The sequence below is a fragment of the Neofelis nebulosa genome, chromosome 2, assembly GCF_028018385.1.
Source record: "Neofelis nebulosa isolate mNeoNeb1 chromosome 2, mNeoNeb1.pri, whole genome shotgun sequence".
Taxonomy (NCBI): Eukaryota; Metazoa; Chordata; class Mammalia; order Carnivora; family Felidae; genus Neofelis; species Neofelis nebulosa.
In genome coordinates this window covers 146,918,997-146,940,820 of record NC_080783.1, presented here as the reverse complement: position 1 = coordinate 146,940,820, position 21,824 = coordinate 146,918,997, and the positions used below count along the sequence as shown (strand labels likewise).

The window sequence follows — 21,824 nt, the reverse complement described above, 5'->3', positions numbered from 1 at the left end:
AGTGCCTTTGTACTGGCTATTCCTTCTGGCTAGAGTATTCTTTCCCAAGATCTCCACAAGGTTCCCTCCCTCCCCTCCTCTAAGTCTGTCTCCATGTTCCCTCCATGAGACCTACCTGGCTAAGTGTTTAACACCTCAATTTGCTTCATAACACTCTCATTCTCCTCTATATTGCTCTGCTTCTCTTTTCTTCAAACAATTTCCATATATAAGTTTAACATTCGGTAAGATCACAAGATACAAAATCAATGTACAGAAATCCACTGCATTTCTATACTAATAATAAAACAACAGAAAGAGAAATTAAGAAAGCAACCCCATTTGCAATTGCACCAAAAAGGATAAAAAAATCTAGCAATAAACTTAAACAAGGAGGAAAAAGATCTCTACTCTGAAAACTACAAAACACTGATGAAAAAAACTGAAGATGACACAAACAAACGGAAAGGTATACCATGCTCATGGATTGAAAGAACAAATATCATTAAAATGTCCATACTACCTAAGGCAATCTACAGATTTAATGCAATCCCTATCAAAATACCAACAGCATTTTTCACAGTACTGGAACAAATAATCCTAAAATTTGTATGGAACCACAAGAGACCCTCAAAAGCCAAAACAATCTTGAAATAGGAAAACAAAGCTGGAGGTATTGCAATTTCAGATTTCAAGTTATACTACAGAACTATAGTAATCAAAACAGTATGGTACTGGCACAAAAATAGACACACGCATCAATGGAACAGGATAGAAAGCCAAGAAACAAACCTATGATTATATGGCCAATTAATCTTCAACAAAAAAGGCAAGAATATGCTATGGGAAAAAGACAGTTTCTTCAACAAATGGTGCTGGGAAAACTGGACAGCTATATGCAAAAGAATGAAACTGGACCACTTACTTATACCATACACAAAAATAAACTCACGATGGATTAAATAACCTAAATGTGAGACTTGAAACCATAATCCTAGAAGAGAGCATGGAGAGTAATTTCTCTGACAGTGACCATAGCAACATTTTTCTAGATAGGTCTCCTGAGACAAGGGAGATAAAAGCAAAAATAAACTACTGAGATTACATCAAAATAGGTTCTGCACAGCAAAGGAAACGATCAACCTAACTAAAAGAACCTCCTGAATGGGAGATGTTTGCAAATGACATATCTAGTAAGAGTTAGAATCTAAAATATATCAAGAACTTATAAAACTGAACACCCAGGGGTGCCTGGGTCACTCGGTTGGTTAAGCGTCCAACTCTTGGTTTTGGCTCAGGTCATGATCACAGGGTTGTGTGATCAAGCCCGGCATTGGGCTCCACGCTGTGTGTGGAGCCTGCTTAAGATTCTCTCTCTCTTCCTCTGCCTCTGCCCTTCCCCCGCTCATGCACTCGTCTAAAATAAAACTCAATATCCAAAAATCAGATAATCCAGTTAAAAAATGGGCAGAAAACATACAGCCATTTTTCTAAAGACATACAGATAGCCAACAGACATGAAAAGATGCTCAACATCACTCATTATCAGAGAAATGCAAATCAAAACCACATTTGAGATATCACCTCACATCTGTTAGAATGGCTAAAGTAAAACACAAGAAACAAGTGTTGGTGAGGATGTGGAACAAAAGGAAACTGTGCATTGTTGGTGGGAATGCAAACTGGTGCAGCCACTGTGGAAAACAGTATGGAGATTCCTCAAAAAAATTAAAAACAGAACTACCCCACAATCCAGAAATCACACTACTGGGTGTTTACCCAAAGAATACAAAAACACTAATTCAAACAGATATATAATTATTGCAGCATTATTTACAATAGCCAAATTATGAAAGCAGCCCAAGTATCCATCAATTGATGAGTGGATAAAGATGTGGTATATACATACAGTGGAGTGTTATTCAGCCATAAAAAAGAATGAAATCTTGCCATTTGCAACATGGATGGAGCTAGAGAATATAATGCTAAGCGAAATAAGTCAAAAACAAATACCATATGATTTCATCATATATGAAATTTAAGAAACAGAACAAATGAACAAAAGGAAAGAAAAAGGGAGACAAACCAATTAAGAGACTCTTAACTATAGAGAACAAACTGATGGTTACCAGAGGGGAGGTCAGTGGGGGGATGGGTGAAATAGGGATTAAAGAGTACACTTATCATCATGAGCACTGAGTAATGTATAAAATTGTTGAATCAGTATTTTGTATACCTGAAACTAATATAGCTTGTGTGTTAACTATACTGAAATTAAAACAAAAAACTTAATAACATAAAAAAGTTTAACATTCAATATATTTCATTATGTTTATGAATTATTCTCACACCCCTCGCCAGAAGGAAAGCCCTGGAAGGCAGGGATTTTTGTTTATGTGTTCAGTGTAAGTGCCTATAATAGTGTCTGGTACATAGCATGAGTTCAATGAACTCTTATATTTGATTTGGTGGGTTTTTTTCAATGAGTATTTGTTAAAGGAACAAAAAAGGAAGGAAGGGAAGAGGGAGGAAGGAAAGATGGAAGGAAGAAATTTTGCCCTGAAGTGGAAGAGGTAATAGGGTAGTAGATAGCATCAGGGAGTTTTCTTTTTAAAAAAAAATTTTTTTTAATGTTTATTTATTTATTTTTGAGACAGAGACAGAGCATGAACGGGGGAGGGGCAGAGAGAGAGAGAGACACAGAATCTGAAGCAGGCTCCAGGTTCTGAGCTGTCAGCACAGAGCCTGACACGGGGCTCGAACCCACACACCGTGATTTCATGACCTGAGCCAAAGTCGACGCCCAACTGACTGAGCCACCCAGGCGCCCCAAGGAGTTTTCTAATAGGAGAGAAATTTGGACATGTCTCACTGCTGAGGAAGGGAGCCAGTAGAGGCTGAATATACAAGAGAATGGACAGAACCAAGTGAGAATGCGAGAAGAAATGGGATACAGATGGTAGGATCAGCACTGGACAAGCCCAGGTCTGCAAAGAGCAGATTTAAACCCTAGTGAAACTGTATCAAGCCTACAAGAGTGGACAGGCTAAAAATTACACATGGGATTCATATTGCTATGCAGTAGTTGGCTCCTGAGGCCCTAGGTTTCCTTCTGCATGACTGGACCTGGTTTTGCCTTCCTACCAACCCTCCCCAATCTGCCTCACCTCTCCTGGATGAAATGAATTAAGGATGAATGTTGATGCAGATAGGTCATGGACCTTTTGGTAGGATCCCAGGTAGGAGTGCTCGTCTGTTAGTTTCTGCTTTTACATGTTGTTTTGTTTTGTTTTTCACAGAAGTGGGAGATGAGGTTATTAGCTGTGATTTCAGTGTGCTGGTAGTGTTCGGCTTTGAGGTGTGAAGAGAAAGGAGGTTGGATATTTTTATTGTGGAGAATGGGAGAGTATTAGGAATTGCTACTGTGGTAAAAGGTAGAAAAAGCTCATTAAGGTATCATGGAAGGATAAAATCTAGTTAAGGTCAATGATGTGCATTCATGGTTGTTGCTGTGTGCATAATTGTTCATTTTGCTACAGCAGTGCTCAGCAACCCAGGTGTAAGCATGGAACTTCAATCCCAAGGTGGAGTTTTAGGGTGGTTTTGTTTTTGTTTTTTGACCGGATAGGTGAGATAGAACAATGGGCAAGTTATTTAAGGCAGCAAAAGTATCTTGGCTGAAGTGACAGATGATGAAATCTAAGCTGGGTGAGGAAGATATAAGGGGACCAACCAATAGGAATAAAAGGCTCCGTGGACTACAGCAATGATTATCAAAATCCAGCGGGTATAAAAATCAGCTTGGAAAGGCCAGATCCTGAAATTATTTTCAGCAGGTCTAGAGTGAAGATGAGAAATCTATTCTCGTAGATTGATTGTGATTCTGCTATAAGAGTGCCATAAACCCTTTTTTTCTTTTTGAGAAATAGTGGATTTAAAATTATAATGAGTTTTAAAAAGTGGTATTTTAAGAGCAGATGAGACACACAGAGAGAATACTATTAGGATAGGTGGTTACAGTGTGAGATGACTAACTTATTATCTCAAAGGTGGCACAGCTTTAAATGATGAAAGGTTCAGGGTGTGCCCAAGAGGGTAAGTGGCTGGAGTGTGGAGTGAAGGTGAACATCACTAAAGGTGAGTAGGTCAAAGTGCTGAAGGCCTAGGCAATCCCTGTGAACCTTGAAGCTACTCCAGATGATGGCAGTATTTGTGACAGAGAAGCAAAATTGGGAGCAAAGTTCAAAGCCACTGGTAAATGAAAGGGAGAGAACTACGTGTGGGTAGATAAAGCAAGGACATGGAGTTGAGGGGGTATAACTGGCTAAGAGTTTTTATACAAGGTGGAGTCATGAAACCGGCTAACATTAGTTGAGTGTTTATTGAGGCTTTACATATATCAATCTATTTTATCCTCACAAACTTCATCTAAAATAAGTGCTGTTGTTTTGGGGTTTTTCTGGCACAGGCTCCATGCCCAACGTGGGGCTCAAACTCATGACCCCAGATCAAGAGTTGCATGCTCTACCAACCGAGCCAGCCAGGCATCCTAAAGTAGGTGCTATATTTTATTCCCCTTTTATGATGAGGAAACTGAAGCAATGAGAGGTTAAACACCAACCAGCTTCTCACAATTCTTAAGCCAAATGCTATACTCCTTCTCATAAAATGGTTATGGAAGGTGTTTCCATACATTTCAACTGAAAAACAAAACAAACAAAACAACCCAGTAGGGTTAACATTTGGAAAATTTTCTTCAAATTTCATTTGTACTGAAATATTTGTTTTTCAATATCCAGCAGATGGCAGCACTAAATAATAATTACATATTCGGTCATCTAGTAGAAACAGTCTGCACGTATCAAGACTTCTGTCTATTCCATCCCTTAATGATTTCTTCAGCAGCATCCAGTGTACTGTCTTTCTGTAAATTAATGAAATAATCATCATTACATATCAAATAAATTCAAGATGAATTAAATATTTAAATATAAAAAATATGCCAAAGTTAATGGATCAGAAGAGTCATGTAGTGATTTGGAAACCAAGTGCTCCTCAATCCTGGACAACTTGAGCCAGGCCTAGTTGGGCTCCAGGCTGTCCTTGGCCTCTGCGGCGCCAAACCCCAGAGCATTCATTCTGGGATCATGTCTTCCCAGGAGATGAGTCATTGGAAGCCTTTCCTGTATTAACCCTTAACTCTGGGAGGAGCACAGACAGAAACTGGGAAATGGCATTTGTAGCATCTTCCCTTGCTTGACTGTGTGGTACACAGATTCCAAGTTCTTTAAACAGCCCACCAGCAAATCAAACAAGCCAATTATTTATAATGTTATATCCCATTACTGCCTGGCTGGAAAAGTGTATGAACCTCCTAAGAATTCAATATTAGAGGAGCTGGAGAAGTGTGACACCAGTCACTACATCATACTGCTTTGTGATAGTGGCTGCCAGTTCATTGCTACTATCCTGACACTGAAAAATGTACAGAATTAAGTGCCATGGGGCCAAAAAGCATCACCAAACTGCATAAATGCAAATCAGATTGAAAACGGTTTAACCTGATCCCAGCCCAAACCATGTCTACCAGGGTGTACCCTCTCATGATTTATAACCATTTTCGTAGCACAAGCAACTGGCAGTGCCAGAGACCCAGACTCATAAATGACATTGACGCCAGCAGCAAGACTCAAGGATGTGCTGATGGGATTGATATTTATTATTTTTGCTTCCTTGCTTCTCACCTCACGCCCTTCTGAACATGACATGACACCCCTCACGATGTCCATTTATAAGCATGGGAGATTATAGGACTGATAGTCAATCTCCAGTTGAGGTATTGGAATGTCTTTAGGAAAGGAATTCATATGGGAGAAATCCTCTTCATTTGAGAAATCTGTGTATTTATTGATATCTATTTATCCAACACTAAGATTCCCGAAAAAAATTATTTTTCCTTGCTGCTCAGAAAAGTTTACTGAAAAGACTAGTTAACTAAAAGCACTAAAATCTGCAAAGTCTGTCTTCTGCTATAATGACATTTACAAACATGAAGATGTTTCTTTCTGACACACGGCGAACGGTACTACTACTAGCTGGCATTTGCCGAATTGAAAATAGGCCAGTTAAGCAAATTACAGCCACCATTCATTAAGTTTTGGATAGTACTCTAATGATTTGTTCACTTTAAGATAAAGACAGATTTGATAAAGTAGAAAAAGTATGAAACATCATAGCACTAAATGAAGATTTAAGTGAATATCTGATCTAAGTGAAGAGAATTTTTCAAACTCAAAATGCAAAGGCAGACCTACAAAAGGAAAGCAATCAAATTAATATATAGTTGCAGAAACAAATCAGAGAGTACAGAAGAGCTTCCACAGAGTAAGACTCATCTGCTCCTCCTCTCCCTACTCCTTCCTACTATACCCACCATCTTCCAAGACAACCTTTTATGGCAATTTCTCATTTTAGTTCCAGCGGTTACCTCCAAGATCTGAATTATGCATTTGGTTCTATTTCCTTATTTATCAACTTCAGGCAAAATTCATCATTCTCTGCTCTGGGGAAAAATTCATTCTTCCACACTACTCTGCCCACTCCCATCAATGTTTCATAGTTATAATTACTAATAAAATTCATTTGCCTTTTGAATAGGTAATACCAGAATTTGGTATAAAATTAAATTGAAAATAGTGAAAATCAAGTCTGTTTTTCTCTTCTGCTTTCACTACTTCTTTTATTTCTTCTTCCCTCTCTACAGAATGATTTAGTGCAAAAGCCATTAGGTGGGGCTGAGTGAAGCAGGTGTTCATATATGGAGGCGGCCTGGTGCAGGATGTTGCAGCCAGAGTGGAGTGAGGAGGGTTTCCAATGTGGGTGGCATGAGGTGGTGATGATGGCAGCAGCAGTGTTGACTGGAACAGGGCGTCAGAGTCCAAGCGGGGTAAACCAGCATCTGGATCACAGGGGTGGCTCTGTGCAGGGTGCTGGAACCTGGACAGGATGAGGCAGGCATCTGCCAAGGTAGATGGGCATGGGGTGTCAGAGCCCATGAGGGGTGAAGGAGACCCTGCAGTAGGTGACAGTGGCAGCCTGGTACAAAGCCTCAGGTCAAAGCCTGAGTAGGGTAAAGGGTGCTTGTCAGCAGTGGTGGCTGGAAAGGCAGGTGGCTCATACAGAGGGACTGAGTAAAGAAGTGATTATGTGATGAGAGCCAAGTTTTTTTCAAAGAAGGGAGTTACAAATATGGAAAATCCTCAAGCACAAGTCATTCAAAATGTGCAGGTAAATCCACAGGAAAAAAAAATCCTAGAAGTAGAATTTCTGGGTTAAGAAGTATGTGCATTTACATTTGGATGGAAATATTCAAACTGTTAAGAGATTTTACAAATTATACCCCCACTCTCAATCTATACAATTGTCTCATGGAACTTTTTAGTTGTTTGCTTGTTTCCAATCTAATAAATAAAGTAAAATTTTGTCACAGTTTTAATTTTCATTTCTTGTAATATGAGTAAAGTGGGACATCCCTTCATATATTTGATAGCTGCTGAGAATTTTACCCATAACCATTGGGAAGTGCTGCTTTTCGGCTTATTTTGCCTTAAATTTAACCTGCTTTCTTTCAATTTCCATTTTCTTGGCATGTTTTGCCATCCTTTTATTTTTAGCCTTTCCAAGAGGTTGGGTTAGTTACATTAACTTTCCCTAGAGACTTCTTGGTGGTGCTCCCGTCTCTTCCAATATTGAGTGTTGATGTAAAGGAGGTGTGTCCACACTGATCCTCTTACCTGCCCCCAAGAAGGCGTGGGTCTTTTTGTTTAGATGCCAAAGGATTGTTTCTTCATCTTTTAAGTCCAATGTATCTCAGTGTTAATTGTTCTGGGACAATTTTGCCTGAGACAAGGCATTCCCTTTCAAGTATTAGATTTGTCTGTTTTTTTTGTTTTGTTTTGTTTTTAAATAGAAAGCATTCTCAAAATAAAGCCATAAAATGCTTTTCAGGTTTCATTTGTTTTCACCTACCACGGGATTCAACACATTTCACTTGTCTTCCACATCCATAATTTTTCCAGTATTTTAGAAATCTTTGATCCTTTCCACTCTTCCTTGTTCACTTTCCCCAATCCTTAATAATTTTACAGAAGTATTGAGTGTTCTCTGTGCTGTTTCCTATGTCACTACAATTACCTTTTCTCCTTCAATTTTGTACCTGAGCTCTGACAAACTGCCATTTCATCTTCTTATATTATCTATTTAAAGGTTTTGGGGGCGCCTGGGTGGCTCAGTCGGTTAAGTGTCCGACTTCAGCTCAGGTCACGATCTCACGGTCCGTGAGTTCGAGCCCCGCGTCGGGCTCTGGGCTGATGGCCCAGAGCCTGGAGCCTGCTTCCGGTTCTGTGTCTCCCTCTCTCTCTGCCCCTCCCCCGTTCATGCTCTGTCTCTCTCTGTCTCAAAAATAAAAAAATTAAAAAAAAAAAAAATTAAAAAAAAAATTAAAAAAAAAAATTAAAAATAAAGGTTTTGGATTTGAGCTACTGATTTTTATTTGTTCTACAGCAACATTCTTCTGGTTGAATATTCTCTTTCCGATGCTTGTTTTTCCTTGTACCTTTCCCCTTTTTTCCTTATAGTATCTTCTTATAGATTCATAGTGGATTCCTTTTCATTAGTCATTTTTGATTGAATTACCTTTGTGAGCTCCCACTGCTAGCACACCTATGGTTCCTATTATTCTGGGTAATGAATATGCTACCTACTGACTCTGTGATTTGAAGATGTATCTGCAGCTCAGTGTAAGTGAGGAACCAGAGCCACACTAGAAGACAGGAGAAATTCTCCCTGGCTCACAGTGAAGTTTAATATGACTGATGTGGACTTCAGTGGAGAGGGAGGAGGATACTTTTTTTCCTCCCAGCTAATTTAAGTCGCTACCTGGAATTTAATATATCTTCCTCTACATTTCCCCAATAAGGCTTTTAGCAAAAATGACAGCAGTGAATGAGAAAATCTATAACCCAACTAGAATCTCCTTTCCGCCCTGCCCCACATAGGTTCTAGATGATACAGCTGTATGTTTCTGTTCTGCCTTTCATGAGTCTGGAGAAGCTCCCTCTGCCAGTGCACTTATTGTCCTATTCTTCTGATGAGTAGGTTGCTTGCTGGTTGTCTATAATTTGAAGATGTAGACACAAGAGACTTTCTAGGTGTCTTCCCTCTACCAAATCACTGGATTTGGCAACTCTTCTTCACTTACTGGGGAATTTGTGAATCTGTTTTCCATTTTCCTAGTTGTTTTGAATAACTTTCAAGCAGAGAATGGGGAAGGGCTGTGTTTACAATTTTAAAACAGGAAGTCTTCTGTTACTCTTTTCTTTTATTAGTTCTATTTATAACTTCAAATAATATGCCTCTATTTCTAGATCCACTGTAAGATGAGAATATTAATGGCCTTACCCTTCTTCTACATTTCAGTCAATTAAATGTTGACATTAGGTTGTTAACATTTTTATTCTCTTCTAAGTCTTCCATAGTTTGTCTAGAGATTGTCTCTAAAATTGAAAACAATGATTACATCATTCTGACTAGATTTATAGATGAATGTGTTTGTAAAAAGAGTTTCTTGAATGTATTAAGCCTGTCTTCAGTGGCAATAACACCTTAAAAATAGCAATAATACATATATTCAGGCATTTTTTTAGTACAGGTCTGATGGTAAGGAATTCAATCGGCTTTTACTGGTTAGGAATGTACACTTCATTTTTAGTTTTAAAGGCTATTTTCCTGGATAAAAGAGTTCTGGGCTAATACATTTTTTATTTCAGCAGTTTCAGGATTTCATTTCATTGTATTCTGGTCTCCATTGTTTCTGATGAGAAGTTGCTAAATTCATATGCATGTGAGGTATAGTTTTTCTTTGGCTTTTTTCAAGATCTTACCTTACCCTTGGTTTTTAGCAGTTTAAGTGTCTAGGTGTGGTTTTCTTTATATCCTCCTTGTGATTCACTGAGCTTTTAGATCTCTAAGTTGCTTTTCACCAAATATAAGGAAATTACTTCTAAAAATATTCTTTCTGCCACATTCTTTTTGGTACTCCAATTACATGTATATTATCACTTGATACTGTCTCATAGACCTAAGGCTCCACTGATTTCTCAAAAATAATTGCTCCTTCTGTTTTTCAGATTGGATGGTTTCTGTGAATCTGTAATTCAAGTGTGTTATTTTTTTCCTGACATCCTCAATCCTCTCTGTGTTAACCCCATATATTTTTCATATCAGAAATTACAATTTAAAGTTGTTAAATTTCCACTTGATTTTTTATAGTCTTAATTTGTTCACTCATTATGACCATATTTTCTTTATTTTTAATTAACTTATTAATTAGTTAACTAATTAATTAATTATTTTTGAGAGAGAGCACATGCATTCACAGGGGAGGAGATCATGACCTGAGCTGAAATCAAGAGTCAGATACTTAACCGACTGACACCCAGGTGCCCTCTTTTAGTTTCTTGAGCATACTTATAACATCTGCTTTAAAATCCTTGTCTGCTAATTCCTATATCTGGGTCACCATGCAATCTGTTTCTACTGACTGCTTTTTTTTTTTTAATTTTTTTTATTAAGAGTCACATTTCCTTATGGCTTCACATGTCTAGTAATTTTTTATTGCATGCTGGACATTGCATTGTCACACAGTAAGGAGTCTGATCATGTAAGACAGTAAACTCAATGCTCAAGTGTTGAGTTTTGTCCTTGTAGGCAGTTTATTTCATGGCAGCAAGCCAAAATTAAAAAACTACATATGAACACATCATTCCTAGCAATAGAAACAAAAGGTGCTTTATAAATCAGAAGGAAGAACATCATAAATGTGTTTTTTAATAAAACAGGGAACTTACTTTAATGAAGCAAAATCGCACAAACTTCTCAAACTGTAATTTGGTCTCTGCGTTACAGAATGCGGAAACTGGAATGGCTGACAGTTTCTGAAAAGTAAACAGAAAAATAAAATAGGAAAACTACTTCTACGTCAAATATGAATTTTAGGCTGATAAACATTAACATTAAAAACAAATAGATACTTCTAAATATTCACAACAACTTCCAAAAAGAAAAATGTTTTAAAAATCCTCTACACAACCATAAGTGGAATATGATATAACAAAACTATAGTTAACATTGTTCAAAACATGTCAGCAAGTTTCCTTCATAAATTAACCATAAAATACATCACAATATCTCAAAGGCAAATAAACATTACCTTATTTTTAGTCATCCATTTCACAAATTTATAGTCATAAGGTTCATTGCTGTCCTTCATATCAGAGAGGTCTGCATCTAAAACAACAATGAAGATTAGACGGCCTATGTATTATATCTGAGGCCAACATGTATTTCATCTAAATCTATCAAGATTCAAAATGTTCTCAGAAGATTTTCAGAGAACTTACTGGACTCTCATACTGCATGGTGGGGTGGGAAGTGAGGAATTCACAGATAAGTTTTAGTGATACTCTAAGGCAGAACTTTATGGATATATATGGATAATCATGCTTGTGCATATTGATCTTAGAACTGGGGAGGGATAGGAAAAGGGGAGAAAAGAGGAGTGCTGTCTTTCCATACAGAAATAATGTAAACTTCTATGATCATTATTAAAGAAATAACATCTAAACTTATAGAGTATTCATCAGTAATAATTATATCTCCAAATAGTCATTCATTATTAGATTGTAAGCTCCACAAGGATAAAGTGTCTGTATTGCAACCTATCATTATTTCCGACTCCTAGCTCAGTGTCTAGCATATAAGTAATGAAAAGAGCATCTGTTGAGTGCATACTTTAATGCTATTCATCATTTATAAAGGGAGAATATCTGTGTAGACCTTCCAAGATAGACTGTTTACTTCTTTCTTCTATATTATGCTTTTTAAACATTAAAAACATTTTTTTTGGAAAAACTTCAAATATGTGTTCCATTCTTACCTCTTGCTCCAATCTTGCTTTAAGGTCTGGGCAAGATATTTTCTGGTATTCAGTATCAGCAATATTGTCTGTGTTATTAATCTGTACTCTTAGATCTTTTTGAATGCCCCAAAGCAAATAACATTGACAGTTACTGTAATCAATAATATTTTATAATTTATTGCTCAAAGCAAATTGAGGCAGTTACTTATATTTTATTCATTAAATACTAGGTCTCTTCAAATTAACAGTGTAAAAACCTTGACATTGAAAAAAGCTTCATTTTTATTTTTTTAAGTCTTAATATGTTTTTACTTAATGATTTTATTTCCATTTTCTTCTGTGCTTTAAGAATGTAAAATTTCCATATAATGCTAACAATATATTACCATTTATTGAGCACTTACTATTTGTTAAGCATGAAAAAAGAGTCATTTATTTGAGAGGTAGCTATCTTCACTTTACAGATGAGGAAGTTAAATTACTATTTCAAGTTATATGTGTGTGTGTGTGTGTGTGTGTGTGTGTGTGTGTGTGTGTGTTTACTTCAGGTTTGGCTCTAACAATAACAACTTAAAGTTAGACTTTAATTATAAGTTTTGTCAAAATTCCATGTAACAAGTATTCAAAGGTAACCCAGAGAAAGAAGTGATTACCTACAGCAGAAGAAAGAAGAAAAGCAGGATATTAACTAACTGTAACCGACACCGGTTGTAGTACTCATTTATTCTTGTGAAGCTTAGAAAAGTTGAATTTATTGCCATGGTGCTCAAAAGGAAAGAAGGGAACAAATACAATTCCAAAGATTTTATAGTTAGAAGAATGTTGGAATCTACTGCTTTTGAAAACTCAAGTCAGAGATGCTCAAAATAACTAAACAAAATATTTCTTTAGATAGCAGTTTGAACCATAGTATAATAACATTAACATATTTAAGTAATCTACTAAAATCAAAATTGGTTATTGGTATTGCAACCCACTTCTCCACAGTTGTGGACCTTATTATCTCACTAGAACAACTGCAATCATCTCCCGATTTGTCATCTTGTCTTCTTATCAAATGGTCCCCTTTAGTTCTAGGGTGAAGCTCACTGACCTGGAAAGTTGATTAACACAGCAGAAAAAAGATAAATTCATTGGTTAGGAAATGGATCTCTGGGTTAAGAACCCAGCTCTGCTACTAAGTAGTTAATTAGATTCAGTAAATTTCTTAATTCCCTCTCTCTCTCTCTCTTCTCTCTCATCTTTCTCATCTATTAATGGAGATATAATAGTACCAATCTCATTGGACTTTTGTGAGATTGGAATATTTGTAAAGCTCTTAACATAATACCTACTATATCATAAATACTCAAATCATATTAACCAGTTAGCCATTGTTATGAGTTGTAAAGGGTGTTAATTACTATGTTCATCAATCTTATGGTCTATTTTTATTTTCAAGCTACCATCAAATGAAAATGTTGGATTTTGCTTTTGTCTTTAGCAAATGGTGGGACCAAAATCTAATACCTGGAAGAATGTCCACATTTAAATTAATCTGAGTAGATAAAAGGGTACAAGAGAATGAACTTGTCCTCATATGTAGGAAGGTCTTATAGACATTAATATTTTTCCCCCACAGGTGAAAAAGGACTATAAGGAAGTGACATCTTTTGCTCCCCACATCATCACAAATGGTTTTCTAACCAAAATCCTTTCTGTTCCATTACAACCACACTAGCTCAAGATCTGAGACCTAAACTGGTATTGCAAGCAAGGTGGATTGACTGAAGATAATATGGGAAACTATTTAAGAGCTTAGGGCAACGTTCCACACAAAGGTTGCATTACTGTCTTTTTGATGTTTCATGTTACAATGCAATAAATTCCTTTCAGAATTTACCATCTCGAACAATTTGGTTCCAGGGGAGAATTATCCTTATATAAAAATTTAAGTGTCCTTTTATCCAAGAAACTGGCAACTAATTTCATTTTCTATTTGCTCATGCAGCCACAAAGTTCAGTCCCAAGTTAATGTTAATTACAACACTATATTGAACCTAGGCAACTAAAACATTTGCTTCCTCCTCGTCTTGTGTGACACTGATTCTCTGTTACATAAATTTCTACTTATATATTATACATGGAAAACTTTTTACTATGAGTTAGCTTAAATGCTCTTTAGAAGTAGATCAAGTACTTAATCAATTACTTTAAAAATAATTCATGTTGAAAATCTTACGGAGTTCCAACTCAATAGCAAGTACGTGATGAAAACTGTGCCATTTCTTTTTATCATTTCACAAAATGAGCTGTACATTTAGACATAACACAGGAAAAGTGATTTCCAAACCTCAGAGTATAAGACATCTTAAGGGGTTTTAAATAAGAACAGAGCTTGGGAGCCAAACATATCCAGCTCTCAGGCAAAAGGACAGCAAAAACCTCTGGGCACCATGGTCTCTCCTTCTCTCACAACAAATGAAGAAATAATAATCACTGTTTCATTATAAAATCAAGTTTCCAGCCTTATAAAATTTGGTATCTATAAAAGGCTTTTCAAGTTCAGTAGAATATCACTTCATTGTAATAGAACCTTGAAACAAACAATTTGGCTATAATTTCTGTCAGAATAAATTATACTTTTAAATGTACCATCATTAACATCATAATTTTTTTTAAGGAAAATAAGTTATATACAAAATGTTACCATGCTTCTAATTTTAGATTTGTATGGCATGTCAGAACTACATACAACAGCTTCAGGTAATATAAAAACCATTGCTTTTTGGAGACAAAACTACGTGGAATGTAGCTATGTGATTTCAGCAAGTTACTTAAAGCTTTCTAAGTGTTCACATCTTTAAAAATGGAGCTAACAACACTTTCTTCAAAAGGTGTGTGGAAGTGCTAGGCATGTAGTAGCCTCTCAATAAATATTATTTTTCTTCTTTACTTCATTTCAGTAAATTCTAAAATAGCATTTTAATATTCCCCAATAGCATCAACCTTTTAGAAACCACCTTTTTCTTCAGTAAAAAGGAAATGAAAATTTTACTCAAAGGAACACAGGGTATGTATATTATTTCACGTACCTGTATTTCAAACTACACACTAGAACAAGATGATAGCAAATTCGGTGTTTAATGGAATACCTGTAACCATGTTAATAACAGTTGCATTTAAGGTCAGGGACCTAAAGTCAAAATGATTATATAAAACAAAACAAAACAAAAACACTGACATAACGAAAAGCCATTTTTCCATAGACAAAATGCTGATATGGCTTTGACAGCAATCTTTACTCCCTAATTCTGATGTAATTTCACACAAAGTTTCCATATATTTGAAATAATAAAAACCCTTACAAACCTAGCAAAGACACATCAGCAATGATGAAGTATCCCCCATCAGGAACTATGGGTTTTAGGCCAAGACTTTCAAGTAAATGTATCATCCGATCTCTTTTTACTTCTAACTCTTTTGGCAAAGAATTAAAGTAACACTCTGGGTCATCCATGCGCTTGATGTCAATCCAAAAAGCTTGAGCCAAGGCTTCCTGCATGTTAAGATTGAAACATGTGGAAAGGAAATACAGTAATGTTATTTATTGCTGAGTTTACTGGTGTAATAGAGACTGCCCTAAGTGACATTATTGGGGGGAAAAAAAGTCATTCAGGGAATTACAGTTAAATTCCTGTGAACCTATGTCAGACTGCATTAATGGAGGAATCGGTTACATGCAAATGATCAAATCTAATGTGAAGAACTGAGAATTAGGCATGACGATCCAAATTAAAAAGAGGTACTGTATAAAGATGGCTTACTTGGAAATGAAAAGACATTAAGTTATTTTCCACTGAGGTCAGCTATAGAATGACTTGTTAGATCTAAGTGTGAAAGATGATGGACTAGACAGCCTTTCCCATTACCTTGGAGGATGCAGTGGAAATGAAAGCTGACCCACTATCACTCCCCATAGGTATGCAATCATTCTCATCTAAATTGTAATCCCTGTTCTAATCATCCATATCCCAGAAGTGTCTAAGTGTCACAGGGATTAGAAAAGAATTTCTGGGGCATGTGGAGTCACTTCTGTACCATTCCTCAGCAAACTCAGAAGTGACAGGAGAGAAATTGGTCCAAGAGGAAAGAAACAATGTTGTTAAAGACGACCAGGTAGGTGTCTGAGAAGGAAACAAGTCAGGAAAAGGTAAACAAATCTGAATCTGGACACACATAAAGAACAAGGATCTGTACAAGCAGGAGGACAGAAGCTTGGTAGGTGAGTGTGAACTGAAACCCCTTAGAAATACCAGTTCTCAGGGCTGCCTGGGTGGCTCAGTCGGTTAAGAGTCCAACTTGATTTCGTCTCAGGTCATGATCTCACAGTTTGCAAGACTGAGCCCCCTACATGGAGCCTGCTTTGGATTCTCTCTTTCCCCCTCTCTTCCCTTCCCTACTTGCTCACATGTTCTCTCTCTCTCTCAAAATAAATAAACTTTGGGGCGCCTGGGTGGCGCAGTCGGTTAAGCGTCCGACTTCAGCCAGGTCACGATCTTGCGGTCCGTGAGTTCGAGCCCCGCGTCAGGCTCTGGGCTGATGGCTCGGAGCCTGGAGCCTGTTTCCGATTCTGTGTCTCCCTCTCTCTCTGCCCCTCCCCCGTTCATGCTCTGTCTCTCTCTGTCCCAAAAATAAATAAAAAACGTTGAAAAAAAAAATTTAAATAAATAAATAAATAAATAAATAAATAAACTTTAAAAAGGAACAAAGAAAAGAAATATCAGTTCTCAGAGCAAACAAGGACATCTAAGCAAATAATCAAGACTCTGGGAATAATTAAGAGATAGAGGGGCAGAGCAAAGTCGCTAAATTAAAAAAAAAATTAATCAGAACCGAGAGGTATTAAGAATTAAAGGATGGCGTGCCTGGGTGGCTCAGTCAGTTAAGCGTTCACCTCTTGAGTTCAGCTGAGGTTATGATCTCCTGGTTCATGGGATGGAGCCCCAAATTGATCTCTGCACTGCCAGTGAGAAGCCTGCTTGGGATTCTCTCTCTCCCTGTCTCTGCCACTCTTCCCCTCATACATGCACTCACTCTCTCTCTCAAAATAAATAAACATTAAACATTTTTTTTTCAAAGAATTAAAGGATAAATTCATTCACTCAGTAATCATATACTGAATACCAATGTTAAATATTGGCATTGTGATAAAACACTGGGGATATAATGATAAACAAAATAAATATGGTCCTTGCCTTTATGGAGACTCTAGTTAGTATCTATTGGAGGAGGCATGTAGAAGGGATGAGGAAACCCATACATGAAAAAGGCAGGCTATAATTTGTTCTGTTGGAAGAACAGAATCTGGTGTGACTGCAGAGTACCAAGAGAGACAGCATGGCAGGAGATGACATGGAGAGACAGAGAAGACTGCATGCCAAAAGAATCCATGGCAAGAGATGACATGGAGAGACAGAGAAGACTGCATGCCAAAAGAATCCACCAGGAAAAAAGAATTGATAATTCACAGTACTAAAAAAATCTTGGATAAATGAGGATCAGCTGCTTCAGCCTAGGAATCTGTGGTCCCCCTGGAAGCATGGACCAGTTTCCAAACATGGCTATCTGACTACACGGAAAAAAACCAGGCACTTAGCTTACAGGGAGGGTCAGATGGTTCAGAAAAAGAAGTTCCAGATCCTTAGCTGAATCTTGCTTTTTCCTCAGCAACTTATTCACTCCCTATAGTAGGAGATATTGCCCTAGAAAATTCAAAGCTCAAGAGACATAAACATCGATCCTAACTGTAGTATTATACTGGACTCTTTCTGTCTCTTACCCCACCATGTGACCCAATGGCAAATACAGTCAGCTCTACCTTCAAAATATATTCAGAACCCAATCACCTTCCACCACTTCACCATCCCTATATTGGTTCAGTCAACTACTGTCTCTCTCTTGGTTCACTTCAACAGTCCTCTGATTCAATAAAGCAGCCAGAGTCCCTTTGATGACACAAGTTAGATGATGTAATCCTTGTGCTCAAACTCTCCAGTGGCTTCCTATCTCACTCAGCCTTGACAGTGATAAACATGGCCTTACTTGATCTGGCTCCTTTTGTTCCTCCTACTCTTGTCCTTTGATCATCTCATCCCAGTCTCATGTTTTTCACTGATATAAATATGACAGCCAGAATACCTACCCCAGGGCCTTTGCACTTGTTCTCATAGTCTGGAAGGTTCTTCTCTAGGTAACGATTTGGCTACTTAACCTTCAGTTTGTAGCTCAAATGACCCCTTCTCAGTGAGACTTTCAAAGATTACTCCATTTAACACTGTATATTTTCCCCTTAGCACTTTATATCCTTCCTCTTACTTGCTTTAATTTTCTCTGTTGTATCTATCAACATCTGACATATTATTAAAATATTTACTTCTTGGGGCACCTGGGTGGCTCAGTTGGTTAAGTGTCCGACTTTGGCCCAGGCCATGATCTCGCAGTCCCTGAGTCTGAGCCTCGCATCGGGCTCTGTGCTGACAGCTCAGAGCCTGGAGCCTACTTGAGATTCTGCAACTTCCTCTCTCTCTGCCCCTACCGTGCTCCCACCTCTGTCTATCTGTCTGTCTCTCACTCAAAAGTAAATAAACATTAAAAAAAATTTTTTTAATAAATTTTTTTCTTCTTTATCATCTGCATACTCTGAGTAGGCAACATGCAGAAGAAAGAAACTAGACCAATTTCTTACACCATTCACAAAAATAAACTCAAAATGGATGAAGAACCTGAATGTGAGACAGGAAACCATCAAAACCCTAGAGGAGAAAGCAGGAAAAACCCCCTCTGACCTCAGCTGCTGCAATTTCTTACTTGACACATCTCCAAGGGCAAGGGAATTAAAAGCAAAAATGAACTATTGGCACCTCATCAAGATAAAAAGCTTCTGCACTGCAAAGGAAACAATCAGCAAAACTAAAAGGCAACCGATGGAATGGGAAAAGATATTTGCAAGTGACGTATCAGATAAAGGGCTGGTATCCAAAACCTATAAAGAATTCACCAAACTCCACACCCAAAAAACAAATAATCCAGTGAAGAAATGGGCAGAAGACAGGACAGACATTTTTCTAAAGAAGACATCCAGATGGCCAACAGGCACATGAAAAGATGCTCAACATCACTCATCATCAGGGAAATACAAATCAAAATCACACTGAGATACTACCTCACACCGGTCAGAGTGGCTAAAATGAACAAATCAGGAGACTACAGATGCTGGAGAGGATGTGGAGAAACAGGAACCCTCTTGCACTGTTGGTGGGAATGCAAATTTGTGCAGCCACTCTGGAAAACAGTGTGGAGGTTCCTCAAAAAATTAAAAATAGATCTACCCTATGACCCAGCAGTAGCACTGCTAGGAATTTACCCAAGGGATATAGGAGTACTGATGCATAGGGGCACTTGTACCCCAATGTTTATAGCAGCACTTTCAACAATAGCCAAATTATGGAAAGAGCCTAAATGTCCATCAGCTGACGAATGGATAAAGAAGATGTGGTTTATATATACAATGGAATACTACTTGGCATTGAGAAAGAATGAAATCTGGCCATTTGTAGCAACATGGATGGAACTGGAGAGTATTATGCTAAGTGAAATAATTCAGGCAGAGAAAGACAGATATCATATGTTTTCACTTATACGTGGATCCTGAGAAACTTAATAGAAGACCAGAGGGGAGGGGAAGGGCGAAAAAAAGTTACAGAGAGGGAAGGAGGCAAACTGTAAGGGACTCTTAAATACTGAGAACAAACCGAGGGTTGATAGGGGGTGGGGGAGAGGGGAAAGTGGATGATGGGCATTGAGGAGGGCACCTGTTGGGATGAGCACTGGGTGTTGTATGGAAACCAATTTGACAATAAATTATATCTAAAAATTTTTTTAATAAAATATTTTCTTCTTTATTATCTGCATACTCCCAATAGGCTGTAAGCTCAATAAGGGAAGAATTTCTTTATGCTGTATTTCTTCTACTAGCAAATATTTGTTGAATAAGTGAATGGATTGATTTTGAGTGGATGAAATGAGTTTAATATATATAAAACCAGAAGTCAAAACTAACCTTTATTATGACACTGCTTTAGAGAGTCACAGGAAAGAGAATTTTAAAACAAAATTTTGTCTCATTCAGTAGATATTTTTGGCAGGAAGCAAAAAAAGTAAACTTACTATAGCCAACACATTTCAATCTTTCAGCCTTCTAACAGCCTTCCAGAAAAAGATTTTTTTCAGTGATCTGATTATTCACGGAATGATGGTACACATATCCCTGTTTTATAAATTTATTAAAAAAAAAAACACAGAAACAATATAAAAAAGATATACATTAAAAAGTCTTGTACCCACCCCTATCCCTATCTATTCATATCGCCTATTCCTCATACCCAAATAGCCACTTTTAGTAGCCTCTTACAGATCCTTCCAGATATCCTTTAAGAAAATAAAAGTGTATGGTTTCTCCCTTTCTTATACAGGATATAGCACAAATACACACTACTCTGTATGTTGCTCTTTTAACCTTATAGTATATTCTGGAAATCTTTCCATATCGATAATTATAGAGCTCCCTCCTTTCCCTCTCTCTTTCCTTTCTTTTCATTTTTAAATAGTCATGGTGACAGACAGAATAATGGACCCCAAAGGTGTCTAGGTCTTAAAACCCAGAACCTATAAATATGTTACTCTACATAGTAAAATAAACTTTGCAAATGAGGTTTAAATTAAGGATCTCCAAACGAAGAGATTATCTTGGATTATTCATGGGCCTAATACAATCATAAGGATCCTCGTATGGGAAAGAAGGTAGCAAGAGAGTCAGAATCATGTTAGAGTTATGTGACCTCAAGCCAAGGAATGTGAGCAGCCCCTAGAAGATGGAAAAGACAAGCAACGAACACTCCCTTACAACCTGCAGAAGGAACACCAGTATGGAGACACCTTGTTTTTAGCCCTGTAAGACCCATTTCAGACTGTTGACCTCCAGAACTGTAAGATTAAAAATTTTTGTTTTAAGCCACTAAGTTTGTGGTAATTTGTCACAGAGAAATGGGAAACTAATGCAAAACTCAGATAATATTTAAATGTTTGGTTAGACCATGGTTTATTTAATTGCCAGTGGATGGATAATGTGCATCCCCTATCTTTTGCAATGAATGGCCACGCACATACAGAGCTTCTTGCTTCTCATGTATACAGATAATAGCAACAGAGTAAACTCCCAGAAGATGGATTCCTGCTTTGGAGCACATGCACATCTATAATTTTGCTTGGTGTTGTCACTGTCCTTCACAGAGTCTGTTCTACTTTGCAATCCCACCAGTGTTCAAAGCTAAAACTCAATGACTTTAAACAAACAAACCAAAAAACCATTCTAGTAACACCTTCACCAAAAGACCATGCTTCAACCCCAAGTTACTCTAACACCCACCTGTAAAGGTGTAGCACAAGTATAAACAGTGTTTTGTTGAACTGTCTGTAAATGTTTTATCAAATGATTAGGACCAATGGACCAGCCAAGCTGAAAAAAGAAAAGCAGATTTCAGAAAGTGAATCTAACTGTATGTATTAAATCTGATAGAGTAGCTCAGCTTAATGTAATTATTAAACATATGTAATTCTAAAATGTTCACTCTATGAAAGTAGTGTAGTAATTAGTATTTGCTCATCATTTCAACACTGTTCTGTGGGAAAGTGTCCCACTGGAGTCACTAAACTCTGTCTTCAGAAGGTAAATAGTGCCCACAATCATTATAACCCTTTTCTTTTCTAATTCGCTACTTTTGAACGTCTAAAAACTCATAACAAAGCTTATTTGAATTAGATAAAAGTA

General features: G+C 37.3%; 1 protein-coding gene across 4 annotated transcripts in view; it reads right to left on the bottom strand.

The window, feature by feature from the left end:
• Positions 1-4,341: 4,341 nt before the first annotated feature.
• KYAT3 (kynurenine aminotransferase 3) overlaps positions 4,342-21,824 on the bottom strand; it is a 73,427-nt gene continuing 55,944 nt past the window's right edge. For all 4 annotated transcript variants that reach the window (XM_058716682.1, XM_058716683.1, XM_058716685.1 and 1 more), the window contains exons 10-14: positions 21,423-21,512; positions 15,308-15,494; positions 11,249-11,325; positions 10,887-10,973; positions 4,342-4,903 (exon numbers count right to left, since the gene is read on the bottom strand). In XM_058716682.1, coding sequence (XP_058572665.1) covers positions 4,841-4,903; positions 10,887-10,973; positions 11,249-11,325; positions 15,308-15,494; positions 21,423-21,512 — 504 coding nt within the window. In that variant the 3' untranslated portion in view covers positions 4,342-4,840. The remainder of the gene's footprint in view (positions 4,904-10,886; positions 10,974-11,248; positions 11,326-15,307; positions 15,495-21,422; positions 21,513-21,824) is intronic.